Source organism: Balearica regulorum, chromosome 5 (genome assembly GCF_011004875.1).
Source record: "Balearica regulorum gibbericeps isolate bBalReg1 chromosome 5, bBalReg1.pri, whole genome shotgun sequence".
In the NCBI taxonomy this organism is placed as follows: Eukaryota; Metazoa; Chordata; class Aves; order Gruiformes; family Gruidae; genus Balearica; species Balearica regulorum.
Genome location: NC_046188.1, coordinates 18,680,583 through 18,699,702, shown reverse-complemented (window position 1 = coordinate 18,699,702; position 19,120 = coordinate 18,680,583). Strand labels below are relative to the sequence as shown.

At 37.9% G+C, this 19,120-nt stretch overlaps 2 protein-coding genes across 12 annotated transcripts in view; one reads left to right on the top strand and one right to left on the bottom strand.

Moving 5' to 3' along the window:
- DGLUCY (D-glutamate cyclase) overlaps positions 1-18,141 on the top strand; it is a 56,239-nt gene extending 38,098 nt beyond the window's left edge. For 6 of the 11 annotated variants that reach the window (XM_075753693.1, XM_075753692.1, XM_075753691.1 and 3 more), the window contains 6 exons: positions 3,138-3,257; positions 4,916-5,067; positions 9,048-9,122; positions 9,587-10,976; positions 12,241-12,419; positions 17,119-18,141. In XM_075753693.1, the coding sequence (XP_075609808.1) occupies positions 3,138-3,257; positions 4,916-5,067; positions 9,048-9,122; positions 9,587-9,730 (491 nt within the window). In that variant the 3' untranslated portion in view covers positions 9,731-10,976; positions 12,241-12,419; positions 17,119-18,141. Of the gene's footprint in view, positions 1-3,137; positions 3,258-4,915; positions 5,068-5,927; positions 6,014-9,020; positions 9,124-9,586; positions 10,977-12,240; positions 12,420-17,118 lie in introns of those variants that run through there. The other 5 variants (XM_075753698.1, XM_075753697.1, XM_010307989.2 and 2 more) reach the window with 3 other exon arrangements.
- Positions 13,917-15,401, bottom strand: GPR68 (G protein-coupled receptor 68). The gene is given in 2 exon segments (XM_010308000.2): positions 13,917-14,408; positions 14,410-15,401. Coding segments are annotated over 2 exon segments (1,074 nt in total). The 5' UTR covers positions 15,384-15,401; the 3' UTR covers positions 13,917-14,308.
- Positions 18,142-19,120: the final 979 nt, after the last annotated feature.

The window sequence follows — 19,120 nt, the reverse complement described above, 5'->3', positions numbered from 1 at the left end:
TGAAAAAGCCCTCATTCATAAAGATGTATTCTACACTGGAGAACTAATTGAGTAGCTATAGAAAAAACAATGTAATTCTTTCTTACATTGTCTGTTACCTAGTTAACAATTTCTTATTTTGCTTATCACACTAACTTTTTGTGTCTGTTTTTTAATTTGATTATGATTTCTCGGGAGAGCTGTTGGCTTTTTCAATGTATTTCTGCAAAGCCTAGCTTAACAAGTCACGAATCTGGGCTGTGGCCTTTGCATCTTGTCTCTCATTACTCATGATAATGTATTGCTACTAATTCTAATAATTTTTTCTGGTGGGGTTGTCGTTGACTTTCTTCATGGTCAGTAGGAATTTGGAGGCATATGTCTAGTTCCAAAATACAATGCAAATATTGTACAGCACCCATTAGGATGGAGTTCTCAGATAACTTTATAGACTAGAAAAGGATACTAGAAAGATCAAGTTTTCAGCCTTACAGAAGTCTTTATATAGTGTGCTCAGTGGCAAGAAGTACTGTGTTAGTAGGTGGAGAGGGGAAATACTAGAACATTTGTTACATGCTGATTAATTGCTGTCAAACAAGGTCTGTGTTTAAAAAAAAAATCTGATCTAGGAATCTGAGCACAGACAAATCATGAACGATGTCTGCAACTGTATGGGTACCAGTATCATAAAAAGTCATGGAATAAGCAGCAACCTTCAAGAACATAAAAAATAAGAAGACATAAAAGACTGGTTGGAAGGACTCATTTTCCACAAAAGACTGAAATAAAAGATTAAGAGATGTTACTGAAACCACATGCTATTTTTTTCAGCTGTCATACAATTGACATAGCTATATGCTATTTATACAGGAGCTAAGGAAAAGCTTTCCAAAGTGCTGCATGTAAAAAATGTGGTCACACTTGTTTCCCTTTCATACAAATGAATTTTAGCACAGAAGACTGAAGTTTCCTGCATTTTTCGTGAATGTAGTTTCAGAAACCAACATAGTCAGTGAAAACTTGCGTGGAATATCCAACAGAACTATTTTTCCTCTGCCTGGAAAGCATTCAGGCGTTTAGGAGAAGAGGATTCATCTTGTCTATTTTCAGATGTCTATATTTGAGATGTCTGCCTTGGGGTGAGATGAACTGAAAGTTTGAAGGGTCTGTTTCTCTCTGCTGACTTCTTAAAAGAAGTCTAGCTGACTAGCTCACATGTAGATGGCTGCGTTTTGTTAGGGGAATCTCGCGCTGGAAATCTACAGTAACATGTACTCCTCTGCCAATGTGTAGAGGAAGAAGAAAACAGATGGTACAGGAAAATTTCCAGTGTGGTGTTCTTTTCCTCCCAGTGTAATGCTAATGGGATCCATCCACAGCAGTAGATCTCCTAACCGCATAACCACCCTGGTGACAGGACTTCCACAAAGACAAGAAAAAGCAAAGCAAGGCTGATACAAAAAACCCTGAGCAACAGATTAGTGTCTTTCAGCTGAAGGGGCTGGTGGTGATCTTCAAAGGACAAGACATCATTTTAGCCTTTTTAAAGAATATTAAGATCAAAATTTTAGATTTTGAATACAAGAAAAATCAAAACATCATGTGGCTTCCTACAAAAGAGTAGTAACTACCATATTTATACGCACCATGGTTATGTCATTACCTGTTTGAAAAGTACAACCAACAAACAGATTTTGGAAAGCACCATTAAATCCAAATACCAGAATAAATGTGAACAGATTATTAAAGTAGATAAGAAAAAAGATTAGCTCTTTCATGGCAAATCCTTTTATGTAAGTTATGTGTCACTCAGTTACACTCTCCTTGACTATATAAACTTAAGGAGTTAAAAAAAAAATTGCCGATGAGAAATAACTTTCAATTTCACTTAAAGAAGAAATTTGCTACAGACTTATGTGAGATATTTATGCAGTTACTAAAAGTGTTAAATTTATCAATTTTCAGGGCTTGAAGTGTAAATTATAAATACTGTAATTTCTCTCCTGTAACACATGCTATGCATTAGAGCACAGTCACATTTCAAATTCAAATACCATACATTGCAGTGAGGAATTGGAGCTCTTCACTGTTCTGATTCACAGACATTAACTAGGATTTTTCTATAAAATCTTCAAACTTGAGAACATGCCATTTGGACTGACAGGTGAAAGAGAAATGTTAATTTCCATTTAAATAGATGGATTTTTTTTTCCATTTTTTTAATACATTGGTAAGAGACTAGAGGTACTATCCAGCTTTCATGTAAGCTGCTAGTTTATGTCTTACCCTCATCTCTAGAGCTCTGAACAACATCTAACAATTTTATGTTCCAAACATAGGGTTGCCCAGAATTTTTCTGAAATGACATAGGTCCCACTGATTTTACTGAAATCACTGAGACAAATACGTAGTTTTTCTGTTTGACCAACAAAAATCAAGGCCTCACACCCTGAATATAAGAACACTGAAAAAAATGTATAAAGACTAACTATTTTTTTCTTAAATTACTAGAAGAAATTAAAACAGTAATAGTACACAGGGTTGGGCTCTTCGTATCCTGTGGCACAATGGTAGTTGATCTGTGTAAAACAGATCGCCAGTGCAGTAAGTCCTACTTCTGCCAAAGCCCTTATGCATATTTTTGCTCATCTTTCTGCAATAATTGCTACTTTTAATCTCTGTTTTTTAATTAAAACTTGTAACAAGCCAAAGTTTTCTATGCTTGCTTTATTATAGAATCATAGGCTAATTTCTCAGGTTATTTGGGATTCATTTTCTATCTTCTTTCTCTATTTGTGCTAATGTACTTATGATAATGCCTTACACAGAATACTCATTTAAGGCCTTCCATAAGCAAAGTTTACTATCTTAATTCTGTCTGCAGTTCATGAGCACTTGGTAACTTTGATTTCTTCTGCGTGCACCAGTACAGCATACATCGCATATGTACACTTATAGGTTAGCATGTGATTGGTGATGCTTTCAACTATTTCAGAGTCTTCTGTTTTTAGACACTTTTGATGAAAAAGGATAAATCATCTTGTATGGAGACCTTAACTGTCACAGGGACCCTGGGGAAGACACTGGGTGCTTTCTAAATGGATTGTTAGTTATATGCTGGGTTCGTACTCATTTGATCAACTTCTCTTTTAATAAAGGTGTCGGAGATGGAGGAAATGAATTAGGAATGGGCAAAGTAAAAGATGCTGTAAAGAAGCACATAAAAAATGGAGATGTTATAGCTTGTGATGTTGAAGCTGATTTTACTGTCGTAGCTGGTAAGAGATTTTTTGAGGGGTGGGAGAGTTGCTGATGTTTAAGAATAGAACTGAAAACATCTGTCTTTCCAACTGATTTGTATTGGCCCTTTCTTTGTATGACAAAGTCATCATTAGCAAACAAATCTGTCTCTGGTTTATGTGCGTTTTCTGAATAGTTAAGCAACTATGGTTCCAGCAGGAATGACTGAAAATTGAGGATGTTCCATGAAGAAAGTGTATTTAACTGGAAGTAGTTGGGCAAATCCTGAATATTCTTTAAAAATCACACCTTAAATAAGATAACAAGGAAGACTGCGGAAGTGATCTATGTGGGAATTAAAATGTCTATGCACATAGGAATTGTCAGTATAATTGATGAGCTTCTGTGGGTGTGAGCCTGTCAGGGTCATCAGTCACATTGCTCTTACACGAAGAGATGAGAAGTCCTTTCACCGGCCACTCGAGGATAGATGTACATTCTTAAAGTACAACAAAAGCTGAATGCTAGAATTAAAATTCTCTTCTACCCTAACATCTTAACCAGCATGAAATAAAATTTACAGTGAGAGACACATGTTCAGCAAGGACCAATTTATGAACTGAATGGTCCCTATTGTACTTAGGCTGAGGTCTCTAGGTTTCTGACCTGGGTGTCTAACACTCTTGATACAAAACCAGCAATTTTGGGGGGAGAAATGAGAGTGTGGTAATAATTACATCTACTTCTTCTGGCTGGATGTATATAGTATCTACGGTGGCTTGTTTGGCAATTTTGTTGATTTTTACTTTGAAAGCAACTGACACCCAGACCATGCAAAGGGAAGTGAGGTGGAGGTTTGGAGATGTTTACGTGTGGAAAACTACATGCACTAAAACAACTTCCACACTTGTGAAAATTTTGCTATTCTGCATTTCTGCAAAAAAGGTATCAGGCAGCAGAGATAACTTCTTACAGCAAGTTTCAAACCTAATGATCTCCAATACAGTCTTGCCAAAGAAGCTGTCAAACAAGACTGTGTGGACTGATTTGATAGCAGCGTACAAATATTTATGGATATTAACTATGTTAGAATGTCTTTTTGTACATGACACTTGCACCAAGGACACATGAACACAGACAATTAGTTTCACCATGGCTTCATATCTTATAAAATAGCTGAACTCTTTAATCACTCATCATTTGTGACCAAAAAGGGATTCTTGGCAGTGGTGCAGAATTCCATTATAAAATCTGACATCAGTGAAAATTTGCCTGGTTCAGGATGCTTTATCAAAATCTCCTACCTCTGCGTGGGTAAAAGCAGACACGGGGCTGTAACACAGCTCCTCACAGTTCATGGACTTCACATTAAGCCAAGTGGAATTGTATTACAGACAATGCCTGTTTGAGTTTTTGTTTTGTTGGAAAGACAAATCACAAATGAAGCTAGACGGAAGCTTGAAGAAGTTCAATCTGAAATACTAATGAAAACATTTTAATACGTTAAGCATTGTGTATTTCTGAAATAAATGCGCCAGATTCACATTGATATTTAATTCATATCCACATTCCATTTCACCATTGCTACATGAGACTCTGTTGTACGTGCCTAATGACTTATGCAGGTTAGTTATTTGCAATAACCATTCTTTAGGTTTTTTTTACAGTTTGGTTTCACAGTGACATTCTTTTGCAGGGGTCTCTAACTGGGGAGGCTATGCCATTGCTTGTGCTCTGTATATTCTCAGCACCTGTGAAATACATGACCGCTATCTGAGGAAAGCTGTTGGGTTTCCACAGTTATCAAAGAAGTTGGTCTGGCTATCAGCACTTCCATCGGTTACCAAGGTAATTTCTGGGAGTTGTGACTTGCTTGTGACATGCAGATGGAACTGGCTACCAACCGCTAAATGCTGCCTAGTCCAGTTCAATAGCTGACTGCAACGTGGTCCTGTGCTGACTTTTGGGAATCCCTGGTGAATGAGCAGCCACACTGTACTGAGAATATTCTGCAAAGGTTTCAAGATAGATTGAACATAAAAACCCTTGAAAATGAATGTATTCGTGTGCTGCAACTTCCAGCACAAGACTCTGCCTCAATTTTACGGGCAGTGCAAGATATCCTTGTATTGCAATACAGTGATTAAAATTCCTCGTTCACTTCCTTAGCATTGTTCATGCTTTTATAAATCTCTGCTGTATCCTCCTTTAGATTTCTCTCTTTCAAAACCAAAAGTCACAGTCCTAATACAGAAGCCACTCCAGACTTCTAATCTTTGCACCTTACTTATGATCTTTCCACCTTTTCTGGTTATGTTAGAACCTTTCTATAAGTAGTTTTGAATGTTTCTAAATTAAAGTTGGAGAAAAACTTGCAGCTGCATATTTTTAAATGTGTTTTGTCTAATGCAGCTCTGAACAGTGTGATATTCTGGGAATGCAATGCTTTCAGACTGAGAAAAAGTAAAATAACTGAGGGGTGAGAAATGACTGTGATCTGTGCTCATCCTGCTAAGCACGTGGCTCTATTTTAAACTTGGCAGTATTTAAAAAAATAAAAATATACTCAACGATCAAGTAAGGTTTGTTCCACCATTACTTAGGAACTTCAGACCAGTTTTATTGGCAGACTACCTCTGCCAGAGTACAAAACCAGTAAGTTTGTGACCTTCAAGAATGCTAAGCAAAATTTAATCCCTCTACCATAGATATTGCCCACAACAGTGGAGTACTTCTGCTGAGATGACAGTACATTCTGTGTGAAATTCCAACAAAGCACCTCTTAAGTATTTTAGAGTAGGTCTTGCTTTATTTTAATTCCTGCTATTTTGGTTTTTCATCTGAAGGTCATAAAACTGAAACTGATCCCAACTTTTAGCATAGCCATATAGCCACTTATCTTTTAACTTAACAAAGCATATGGCACCTTTTGGTGCAATCTTTTCCAAAAATAGATTAATCACTTTTCACTTTTCCATGGTTTTTTTTCCCCAGTTACATCTAATTTTTTTGCCTTTAAATTGACATATCCTAAAAACTACTATGATCAAAATTCCTGGTAATGAGATACTGTAATTAAATGTGATATTGTGTACAGGAAATCCTTCTTGTTTTTGTTTTACTAAGCTATACAGCTGGGAATATTGATAATGAGCCAATAATGGGTTATTGAAAATGCAATACTAAAAACTATTGAGATAAAATGAATGGAAACAGTTTTGTGGAGGAGAGAAAATTACGAAGTGTCTGCTGAGAATATGATATCTTTAATTATAAATTATGCAACAGTAAACAGTGTAGAAGATGATTGAACACATTAGTGTTCACATCCTCCATTAGTATAAAAAAAAATTCAGACCATTTATATGACTACTTTCTGCCCAATCCCGTTACTTTTAATGCTATAATAATTACCCTAGTAAGATAAAGAGCACCACCACACATACCCACCTCAGTGTTCATGTTTGTCTGTTTGGAAAGAAGACATGTGAAGCAGTGCCTAAGCACCAAACAGCTTGCGTGTAATGTGTTTTATTTTTCTTCCAAAAATGGCGTTCCTTCCATGAAAACCATAAAGCGTAATTACTAAATGAAGACTTCTCCTGAAACACAAAGGTTATTTCTCTGCAGCCTGGTGTTCAAGCACTGTAACAAACCCCAGAACTGTGGAGCTCTCCATTCCCACTGAACAAAACGCTGAGCTTGTTCTAAGTGCACAGATTAGTCTTGACCTACATTTTAATAAGAGATACTGGAAAGCGTTTGTTCCTTGTTGTTTCTTGCTCATCAAGTTCTCAATTTGATCTAAAGAATCTTTACTTACCTTTCAGTTGTGGAGTTGAATCATAATGATGTTGGTTAATACAGTATTTTTCAGATGTTTGTGGTACTTTTACACTGAAGTGACTGTAGGGAAATAAATTAATTCATACGTATCCAAACACAGCTAGTGCTGAGCATCCTACAGGCAACTCTGTGTTTCCTTGCATCTCACAACCAGGTTAATATGTCAGGCAGCTGGTCTTTTACTGAACTCTTCATTAACGCTAAGAAATGAACTGCATAGTATTTATTTTGAAACTATGACCTATAAGAATATGAATTAATTACTTTATATAAAGATGTGACATTTGGTTTAGTATTCTTTATTAGCTTTGAGATTCATAGGGGAGTTGTTTTCCCTCGAAAAAAATGCAAATTAACAAGTTCTTTTTCTATTAATTTGCTTGGTTTTTTGGTTACCCCGCTCCCAACGTAATTATTTACTAAATAGAGAACTGTGAGCAAATTGCGGCACTTCACAATTAAGGAAGGGTACTGTAATTGTGTGTGTTCCTTACAAATAGACACAATAGCATCAAGTTTATCAGGCATAGTTAAATAATATTAAGGAAGCAGGCCTTTTTTTGCCATGTAAGCAGATCAGAGGACTAGTATGTAAATACATAGGAGAAACAATTCAAGTAAGAAATGCCATTTTGCTTATCCAATTCAGGTGTCTATTCTGTGACACGAGAGATCTAATTTGCCATTTTGCATACAGATACTTAGTGCTAAGAAAAAACTCTCTCATGCAGAAAGATCGGGTGCTTAACTTTGCTGGTGTATATTTATAATTTTATAAATGACAAAGTAGGACTTTTTAATGCTACTGATCTATCCAGATAATTTCCTTAAATAGCTGTATGGTTGCTGTATTATTACATAATGTCAAGACTGACACCATGTAACTATGTATATTTTTTCTTTAATAGAAAACCAGTGTCTCATTTAACTTTGTTCCAGCTAAGAACTAGGATGCGTTACCAGGAAGTATAAAACAAATCTTTATAAAAATTATACTAACTTCTCTGCTAATTGACTATGCAAAGTAGGTTTTAATTCTTTCTAGAAATGTTTATGTTTTGGCCATATGCAATATTATGTAAGATACAATCATATTGTGTCTAAATTCAGATTTAAAGCTATTGTGTTCTTTATGGTTTAGAAGTCTTCCTAGAAAAGACTTTAACATTTAATAAGAGAATATTAGACATTTGAACTTTATAATTTTTTCATCATTAATTTGCATCCAGGAGACAAAGGACTTTGCTAGAGGTTATTGTGTAGGAATATCACACAAAAAGTACTTCAGCCTATAAAACTGTTTGTGGAGGACACCAGTAGGGCTGTTTCAGTAGCAATTTCCATCAAGGCAGGCTCTCACACAAATAGAAACAGACTGGTAGGCCAAACACCAGCAAAAAAAGGGAAAGAAAAGATAGGTCTATGACTATTTCAAAGTCTTCTGTAAATTACCACGGGCTTTGGGCGGGGAGAAGCTGAGACATGACTAGGCTTTTTATTTTTCTTAGATTTTTTTATTAATAGAATTAGAGAAATAAATTCTTTTTATAGTAAATACTAAGAGAGTAGAAAGAGTTTTACTGTGTACATTTCATGTCAAATGAAAAGTAAAGCAGTTTATACTAGATATATGCCCATTTGAAACCAGACCTTCTAATTTCACCATTCATAGAACCTGAGGTTTTTTCAGAGCTGATTTTTATTCCATCTTTTCATCTCACAATGCTAACTGGCCCGTAGCTCACAACCAAGGATTTTGTTCCCTCTGTGTACTTTAACAGCTCAGCTTGGAACACACTTTGCTATCTGCTTACATTACTGTTAAGCAAGAAAATAACTGTTATAAACATGAAATTGAGTTGCAGTTCTAAACAAAGTAAAGTATCTGCTATTTCAGAGAATCCCAAGGAAGCACAACTTTGGGGTTTTCTTTTTTCCCCCATCCCTTTTCTAAGCAATCAGAATTCTCATAAAATCAATAGGAAAAGAGGACAGAAAGCAAAAGGCATGCAGAGATCACAGAAGATGCAGGCAGTGTGGTCGCACAACCTGTTCAGGTATTCCCTGTAATCTTTTTTCCTGACATCTCCTCTTTCCTTTCTATTGTTTTTCCTTTAAAATGCATCTGCAGCCAGCTGCTACGCTGGGGAAGCGACAGGTAGTTTTTTGAGATACTTTGGGTGGAGGTTCCTCTGATTCTGTTTTATGCAATATGGGAACTTGAAACCAGGCAGAAAGGATTCATGCTTCTGAATCGTCACCGGCGGCTTTGTGTGAGGGAGCGTGGAGAAAATAGTATCATTCAGTAGTCAAGAATATGAGCCTTTTGTCAGTCCCTAAGTTCCAGACACTACATATATTCTTTGGGACAATTTAAAATGGTGTTAGCAAATTGCTATCCAAAATTAATATGGAGGATGTGGTCTGAGCCTCCCCTAAATAAGTTTAAAATAAAAATCTTGATGAATGCTCTTGTCTGATTCAGGATTTTAATTATATTCTATTTCTTTGGGTTTTTAAGGAAGAAAAGCTTCTGAAAACACTTGTGCAGCTTGGGGTCCGCAGTGGAAAAACTGCCAGCCTAGAAATGGAAGTGGACGGGCTGCCCTTCTACAATACCCATTCGCTTATGATCGAAAAGCTGCTGCGAGAAGTGCAGCACTGACTGCCCCAAATGATTCCGATATCAAGAATTGCTCCCATGATATTTCTTTATTTCCTAGGCTCTCACAAGGTATAAAAGATCAGAAAGAGATGACTTTTCATCTCTGGTGTCTTGGCTGCACACAACCTTTCATGGTTACCCTTACAACATCTCTGTGAAGCGAGAAGGGGATATCATCATGCTGATTTCGTCTAACTTTCTTTCTGTAATTTTATAATGGATATTAAATGATACTATGTACTAAGAGGTAATCTGGCTTTTACAAAGAAAGCTTGTCATTAAAATGAAATGTTATTTCATTGCTGTTCCTGTTTTACTAACCTCATAACTGCAACAGGAAGTAACTCCTACAGCAACTTGGATTTGAAAATACATTGTGGTGGGGAAAAAAGCTGTGGCAGAGGGGGGGAGGTTCAAACAAAAAAAAAAAAACCCAGTAAGTGTCACAGTAGCGAAAGTTGTTAAATACAGCCCCCCCTGCACACCTCCTATAGGCCCTCTTCTTACGGTGGTAGACAGTTTGTGGACGAGAAGTGGAGAACTTTAACTGAGCTAACGAAACTAAGGGCAGCATTGCAGACGTTCTGTGTAAAGGACAGGCTATACCCTTTGCCTCCTTCATATTAGTACTTTACCATTTAAATATTTTGTCCCTTTCAGGTAACACAGAGAGGTTGTAGGCATTTCAGGGTACCCTGTTGTTAAGACTAAATGAATTAAATACGTAAATAGTGATTAAAAATTAATGCTTAGAAATTAAAGCATCATTAGAAATAAAAAAAAATTTGCATTCAGTATGAAATGAAATAAAATTATGTAAATGAACATTTAGATTAATTCCAGTTATAGAAATTCAGCTCCTGACAAGGCTGAGTGAAGCAAAATTAAATTATATCTCAAAGGCCTCCTAACACCAAGCCAGTACATGACAAATGGTTGTGAATTGTGCCTGACTTTTGCCATTTAAAGCTATGATTTTACTTCAAATCCAGCAGATCGTCAGGGCTGAAGTTCTGCTAGTTGTCAGCTCTCGCAGCAGAGAGGACAGGGTATATTTGACACTGCATTTCACAGGCGCTGATGCTTTAGCTGCCATACAATGATTATAATCGTACAAAAGGCGAGCATCAAAACAGTGTGCTTTAGCAGGATGAGAGCGGCAGTTCAGCTTAGCCACTGCTTTTTCCAAAGGACAGAGGACTTCCAGCAGCCAGCAACAGCTGGTATCTACTTTTCTTTCTGGCAGGTGAGTTTTATTTTCCTTCTCTTATCTAAGACAAGCACATAACTTTTTGAGAATGATAAAAATCGTTTCGTACCACAGACACCAGCATACTTTGACCGTTAATCTTCTGAAGTCCTTGAGGATACACAGCTTTTAAAGACTTAAAACAGTTGAACACGTGACAGAAAGATATCTTAATGCCAGACTTACTGCTAGACAATCAGACTCACCAAAGCTCCCAACGTTTATTTTATGGATCAGTCATTTGGTTTAGATTCATTTTATCTAAAGCCTTATTGAAGGATGTTGCAGTGAAACTACCTTTGAAGTTTCATAATTAGAAAATAGCTCCTTTAGAAGTCTCCAAAGTATAACTATTAAGTAAAATATTTCATATGAATGCCTGAGGTTTTTGCCAAAGCCAGTAACCCTGCAGGATGGCATATGTTCACTGCTGCACAGAATCCACAAAATGAAGTTACCATCATTTCAAAATGTCTGTTTGGGAAGAGAGGCAACTGATTTCCTTCTCTGTGTGCTATGTGCTCAGCAGCTCACTGCCATACTACACTAACAGGTTCAATGTATATTATTCTTTCCAAACACTAACTTTTGTCAAAAAAACCTTCATTTAGTAAGTTTTTGCTCTTTTTTTCCCCAAAATACAAGTTTTAACAGATTTCATTAAGAAATATAAAATGTAATAATTGTCTTTTTCTCTAATGTGTGTTTTTAAAATCCCTTCTCCTGTGCAGTCCCAGCGCTGTATTTAATCCGATAGCAATGCGTAGCGTATCTCTTGCAACCAGAGTAGAACCCTTGATTGACTTTGTTCTGCCTGAGACAGAAAGAAAAGCTCTGGGTGAGAGTTACCTTCCTTCTATATTGGTTACAGTTCTGCAGCCTAAGCCTAACAGTTGCAATATAGAAAAAATGCACAAAAAATTACTTCAGAAAAAGAAAAGAGAAAAAAAAGAAAAACAAATGAAGAAAAAACTCCCCCTTCTCTTGCGGGTTAGCAGGTCAAATGTTGAGAACTGGAGCAGAATGCTGGACTCCATTACACAAGTTTCCATCTGATTTTAAACTGCAGCAGCTGACCAAAAGCCAACCACATCAAAGTACCAACTCAAGCCTTAATCCTTCAGATGACAATTTGATGTAATAGGCCATGCTCTGCATTCCAGCTGTCTAATGTAAACAACATGGGTAACTGTAAAGAAGTAAAGCATAAACAGGACAACAAATGTTTCATCCTAGAACAAACCACGTGTGTGTCTTCCAGCCTGCCAGGTCATGGGAGTCCAAGCAGTTGGCTCGGTGCCTAACAACCCAGAAGCATGGCATTATGGCCATCGGGAGTCCCTGCCTTACGGCTCTGTTGATGCAGACAGGAGATCAGAGGAAAGATTAGGAGAAAGTAAAGCTAAACAGCACTGATAGAAGAAAAAATGCATGTATAAGGTAATTAATCCAGCTGGGTAAGTGCTCTAAGTATAAAGAAATGTAAAATAATTAAACAAACCAAATGTTAACCTAAGCAAACCTAATCCCCTCCTGCGAGTGGGGACATGAATCCTTTCTGCAAGAGGAGAGAGGACCTCTAGTCTCACAAACAGAAACTGTGGGCCAAAGCCATGAGACGGTTATTTCAAACAAAGAGTGAACAAATATAGGAAGAAAATTATAAAATCATTCTTTATTAAACACATCCCCTCGTTATTTCTAATATCACACTCTCAAGGTGATTTCCAGAAAGCTGTTAGAATATATTGCCTTTAGGAAACTGATGACAAGCAAGGCTGTGTCACAGTGACACACTTCTGGTACCAGGTGTAGACCGTCTGTCTAGAGAATCTTTTGACATTTAAAAAACCCAAAGAAACAAAACTGGTTATGCTGCTGGAAGTTATCAGCTCCAGGTTGCAGAGAGAGAAGTGTTTCAAGAAAGGTTTGAAACTAGAGGAGTGAAAGGACAAGGCAACAGTTACAGATACAAAAAGGTATGATGAGCAGGTCACAAAGAAGAATGATACAGGATTCATTAGTATAATAAAGAAAGAAAGAAAAAAAAAAAACAAACCTAGAGAGCAGATAGTGGTAGAAACAACACTATAGAGCACAACTCTCACATCTTTAACTGTCATTACCTCCACTTATTCCTGTATTTTGTTTGCTGTCTAAACCAGGAAACATAGATCATTCATACATCATATTTCTGATACTGTGTTTACTGAACAATGACCAAACCCTAAGCTATAGTATCTGAGGGGAAAACAGAGTTTAAACAGAATCCATTTAACACTTTCCCTGACAAATGCATGGTTATTTAATTGCCTATATGATCTATGCTGCACAAGACACACAAACTGCGAAGGACACAATCCAAACCTTAGCAAGGTTTAGTGGAATTCACATGTAACTAAATTTGTGTTTGAACACAGCGACTCAGAGAAGCGCACAGGTTCAAAGCACCTCATGTGCTATCAATCTCCTGTTCTTTACCAAGTCAACAGATCAAATTATTTATCCCCGTCGGAGCCAAGAGATCTCATAGCTCTGGAAGTCAATAGGAGCCTTATGATGAGGTTCAACAGTCTGAGATTCAACAATCAACAGACTGAAGGTCTCAGCAGATGCTGAGTTTAGAATCACAGAATGGATTGGGTTGGAAGGGACCTCAAAAATCATCTAGTTCCAACCCCCCTGCCATGGACAGGGACACCCTCCAGTAGACCAGGTAGCCCAAAGCCCCATCCAACCTGGCCTTGGAATTTCTTGTGCATATTCTCCCAGAACACCTCATGTTATTGGACTGGTGGTTTTAGGAGGTTGGTTCTGGCAGAGTCTCTGCACGCCTTGAAACTGGCTGAAGGGGAAGTTATTTCAAAGAGTTACGGGAAAGTTACAGAAATGCAATTTTTTTTCTTTTAAAAGTACACATGGGGACATTGAATTTGTTCTGTCTCCAACCTTTTCAACAGATGATGACAGAGAATTATTTTCTCTAGATGCTACAGGGACAAACAGAAAGCAGTTAAAGACAAATTCAACAGAACCACACACCATGAGTACTAGCTTATTCCAGTCAATGCATTTATCAAGACAACAGGTTTTGAGTGGTACTACAATGACAACAGACACGCAATCGTAACTGAACTGACTTAGCGAGTGCTTTCCTCACTACTGCCAAGGTCCAAGCACCTCCAGAAATGACCTCACTGTACTGCATTGCTAATAAGTCTTTTAGAGGTAACACTGTTGTGAAACAGATAAAACACAGATAAATAAAATGGATACACAAACACGGCCACAGCTGCAGATTTTAGATTGATGTCCTTTTTTGATGAATGCTATAGGCTGCCCATGTTAGTCGCGGAGGAGTCCTTCATTTCAGTACCATCATGTGATATTTGTAATAACCCTGGTTGTTGCTCATGCTGTGGCCTGCTGAGTTTCTGGAGTGTTCAGCGGATAGGATTCCTTCATCTCAGTTCTTGGACACCCTAAACAGGTTAAACAAGAGTCTCGCATCTTGGCAAAGTTCTGGTAAATGCTTTCGCTGGAAAAACAGTACAATACTGGATCAGCAACACAGTTAAAAGTAGTCAACAGGAGAGAAACATGGTAAATATTAAATATTTTCTCAGCAAATGAGCAGTTGTTCTCCAATAAGCTGCGAATTACCAGTAGAATGTGGTATGGTCCAAAGCAAACTAAAAAAATGAAAACAGTGCTTGAAACCAGTCGTTTAATTTGGATTTTCTTCTTCTTTTGAGTGCCATGACTCTTGTGGACAACTCGTAAAATCCCACAGTAAGAAAAGGCCAGTAGAAAGAAGGGGAAAAGGAAGCCAGCAGAGAAGCGGTAGTAATTGACATTGTGCTCCCATTCTTTGATGGGGTAATGCTCAAAGCAGACCACGTGGCTATCGGCATCCGTACTGATCTCCCTGTGCCTAAAGACAAAGCAGCATGTCATTATTTCTTTGGTCCAGATAATGATGCTCACAATCACAGCAGCCTTCATTGTCCGAAACTGTTGAAACTGAAAAGGGTGCACTACTGCGAGATAGCGATCAATGGAGATGCAGCAGAGGAAACCCACACTGATATAGATATTCTCATACAAGAGGATGCCACAAATTTTGCACAGCAGCTCATCATAGGTCCAATTGTCATGCTGTAAAACATACTGAAGCCAAAAAGGCAAAGAAAATATGTAGAGCAGGTCTGCTACAGTCAAATTGCAAAGGTAGATACCCAACTCATTTTTAGCCTTGATCTGTAAATACCCATAGTACAGCGACAGGCAGTTAGCTGGCAAGCCTAATATAAATACAAATATGTATACCACAGGGGATAATGTCTGGTGGATATTATGATTAATAGTGCACTCCTCAGTTGCATTTTCTGTGATATTCACCATCTTCTACCCCTTCCTGTGTATCACTCATCAGGGTCCCGAATGAATGGACGTAAAATTTAATTTCATCCAGTTTCATGTATTGCTTATTTCTTCCACAAACCTTTAGGCTGAGGTGATGACTTGCCGCAGGATGTTAATAACCTGGAGGTAAAACACATGAAATCTTCAGAAAGGATATGACTATCAAATATATAGTACGGTTTTCAGGAAGCTTTCTTTTCCTAGCCCTAAGTTTTCTTATAGTCTTTGATAGAAGATAAAGCCTGTCTGGGAAATCATGATTCGTGTGAGTAAGTCTAGTACTTACCAGAAAGCCACCAAAAAATTGTGTGTCCAAGAATCCCAAAGCAAATTACAAACATTTGTTGCTTAACTTTGCAAGTATCGATATAAAAGAAGAAATATCATCTCTGTTTTGCAGATGAGGCACAAAAGCAGTAATCTGACTTGTCTACGATGGAAAAAATGTCTCTGGCAAACCAGCGGTCCACTCAGACTTCCTTAGAGGATGCAGGGTGCACAAAACAGCTGATTTTTAATTTCCATTTCTTAAATTTGCCTTTAGATACAAGATATACAGATACATAATTTGCCTTTAGATACAAGAATATGCAGTTCAGTGCATCAGGATGAAAAAAATAGAATTTTTAGCAGTATCTCTTACAGTTACAGTAAACACAATCCTGAAAGCAAGCTTTCTTTGTCAGAAGGCCACTGTAAAAACCTGGTACAATGTATGCCCATGGTCTCAGTCCCACAGGACATGCTATTACAGACTCCTTATTTGCCATTGATTCTCAAACCCACTCATTTACTGTTACTATCTATACATTTGTATCTTTCCTTTTCATCTTCATGGAATATGAATCTAATTGTTTTCACCTGAAGAATCTTCCATAGTGCAAGCACATACTCATACAAACCATTCCTATACTGTACTCTTGCTATTTAAGACACTTGTAAAATAACTCCTGGCAATGGGTTAGCACTCAGCTCAACTAGGACGAGCATTCAGCCTTGAGCCAGCTCACAGTGATTAAACCCTAGACTAAACGAAGTATCACATTCAGCATTTTATCACCTCACATGATATTCACATTCGTACAAATGCTCAGGACTGGAAAACAGTGGGGCAAACTGAGCCCAGTGTGCAGAAGATGTATGTTTTACCAGATGATGCAGAGCAGCGAGACTATATTTCTTTCAATCTCTTTGCAGAAAATTCACAGTTGCAGTGTATATTGTGTACTCTTCCTACAGCTTCAGTTAATATGGATTCAAAAGGAAACAGCACTATCCAGGGACAAACATAAGGCCTTGTTGCTTTTTCCTGTTTACTGTCCTAATTTGTATTTTTGTCATCATCTTCTGTCTAGGAACATACAATTTTTTTCAAGGCAACCCTTTTGAAAACATGACCATACTGCAGTAAAATTACTGTCAGCTGCAGCATTTGAGGATGTTACTATCAAATAATTTTTTTTTATAAATGTTTTTTTAAATAGCTCTGGGTTTTACTCCTGTAGAAATTGAAAAGAAAATCACTTCCTTTGGGCCAGAAAAGAACTGCCTGGCTGAAATAAGTGACCAAACCTGCAAAGATTTTCAGTGTTTAGCTTTAACAAGTGTAGCACAGTCCCACAGAAATCACAGCAAACTTAAGGTCACATGTAAATATTTAAGAATTAGATGGTAGTTTTCATTCTTTCGCTTTTCCTCTTTTTCTTACCAACAGACAGAACTCCAGCCTCTGTTTTGGCGGAAGTATTCTCGGGGATCTCAGATACCTTCAGTCATGAAAGTCATGAAACAGGCCAACAGAAGCTCATCTCTCAAAACTTCTAACTTTGTTGTCCAATGCAACTTGTGTGAAAGACTGGCCAAGCCTAGCACAGGGCCAGCTCTGCTCTCCTCCTCTCACTCTCACGCAGCTCCTTTGGGGGTTGAGAGACTCACCCCCTCAGCTGTGGGTGACACAATAGTTATTATGGATAAATCAAGCAGAGCAGGAGAAATGCTGCTTAAGGGACCCAGTCACAGATACCTATGGTTCAGTTTGTACAAAGAGACTGCCATAACCTTCCCACAGAATAACGACAATAACGTTACCAGCGCAGACGTGTACAGCAGAAATTACTTGCTAAAGTTATGTACTAATTCCCCAAAGGAAAATGTTACTGTTACTTAGGGGCCATTACCTCTCCTGTAACAATCCAGCGCACTATGCATTTCTCAATGGCTTCATAACCATCACACAGCTTTTCTGTCTACAGGAGACCAGGTTCCACACCTGCAAGGACAGCGCACAGGATCTTTGCTGAAGCAGGTTTGATAACCTACTTACCCCACCTTTTCCAATCCAGGCGAAGTACAGTTGTATTTGAGTTTGTATTTGATACCATTTACCTCCGTATAATAATTTGGTTTTACATGTAAGAGTTTGCCTGTACAGGATGATTGGCACACCTAATTATAGTCTAAAATGCCTAAAAATCTGAGATCTATCATCTAATCTACCCACTAAAAGCGTGCAGTCAGTGTCCAGCTCCTGTTGGCGAGGCCAAATAGTAATTCAAAAGCTGTCGACAACTTTGAAAAGTCAGACCTGTCTTTATATGTCTAATGTAGTTCAATGGCACTAAGTTTTGTTCATTGTTACCCGGTGAGTGAATATGGATCGCGGTATGAGAAAAAAGCAGATGTACTCTACAGTTGGCTGTTTTTTGAAAAAAGTTTCTTTTCCTCTAAGAACTCAAAATGTTTTTATTAAATTATGCTTATGTCAAGGAGAACTTGATTGTAAAAATAATTTCTGTTTAGCTTAAAAGTCTTGCCAGAATGCAAAATGTGAAGGAGACAGCAAAAGTCTTATTGATATGACATTATGCTAATATAATACACACTTATGATTACAGCAACATTTCCTGCTCCCAGAGGAAGTGCTGGAGTGGGCTGTTTTAGGGGGCAGGAAGAAAAAGCTGGCTGTTACGAATCTCTTTGCCTTGTGCTAACAAACCTCCCCTGATTGCAAAGATAGGGATGAAAACCAAAGGACCAGATTCTTGCTTGTGCAACAGCTGTCTTATACCGCTCTCCTGGACAGCGGTAGCAGTGAGCCAGGAAATTCTTCCCTCCTTTCAGCCACCTCAGCACGTGGGCTCCGGGACACCGTTGTGCCCTCTGACCCCTCGTGCCTGGCTAGTGCCAGGCTCAGGAGCCAAATGGGAAATATAAAGGTAGTTGACCTTCCCCCAGCACCAAGTATACTAAACATAGCTCTGTGCTGGCCAGGGAGGGAAACTATGATTTTTTCAACAAACTGGTATCAAAGTACTGCAATGGCAGTGTTAAGCAAATGGGTGCAGAACCCCCCAACCTGTCATTAAGAATGTAATACACAATATCTTACATGCTGTCTGGAAAAGTGAAAACTGAAGGAAAGGTGATGCAGGGTATGGGACAGAAAAGGCAAATAGCTCCCCCATTACTTACTGACCTTGTCTGGATAGGAGGAGGAGAAAAATGAAAGAAGTTGCTGTATGAAAAACATCTGGGGTGCAGATAATCATAAAGCTGAAAGCACTTACAAATGGGAACACACAGGATTCCTTTCAGACAGCTTTAATATGGAAATAATGCAGCTGTTTTAGAGCATAGTTTATGTAACACCTTCAGTATCACGAGCCTCCAGTCATTTGCAGACAATATTTCTCTCTCATATGCCCACATCTTTTAGG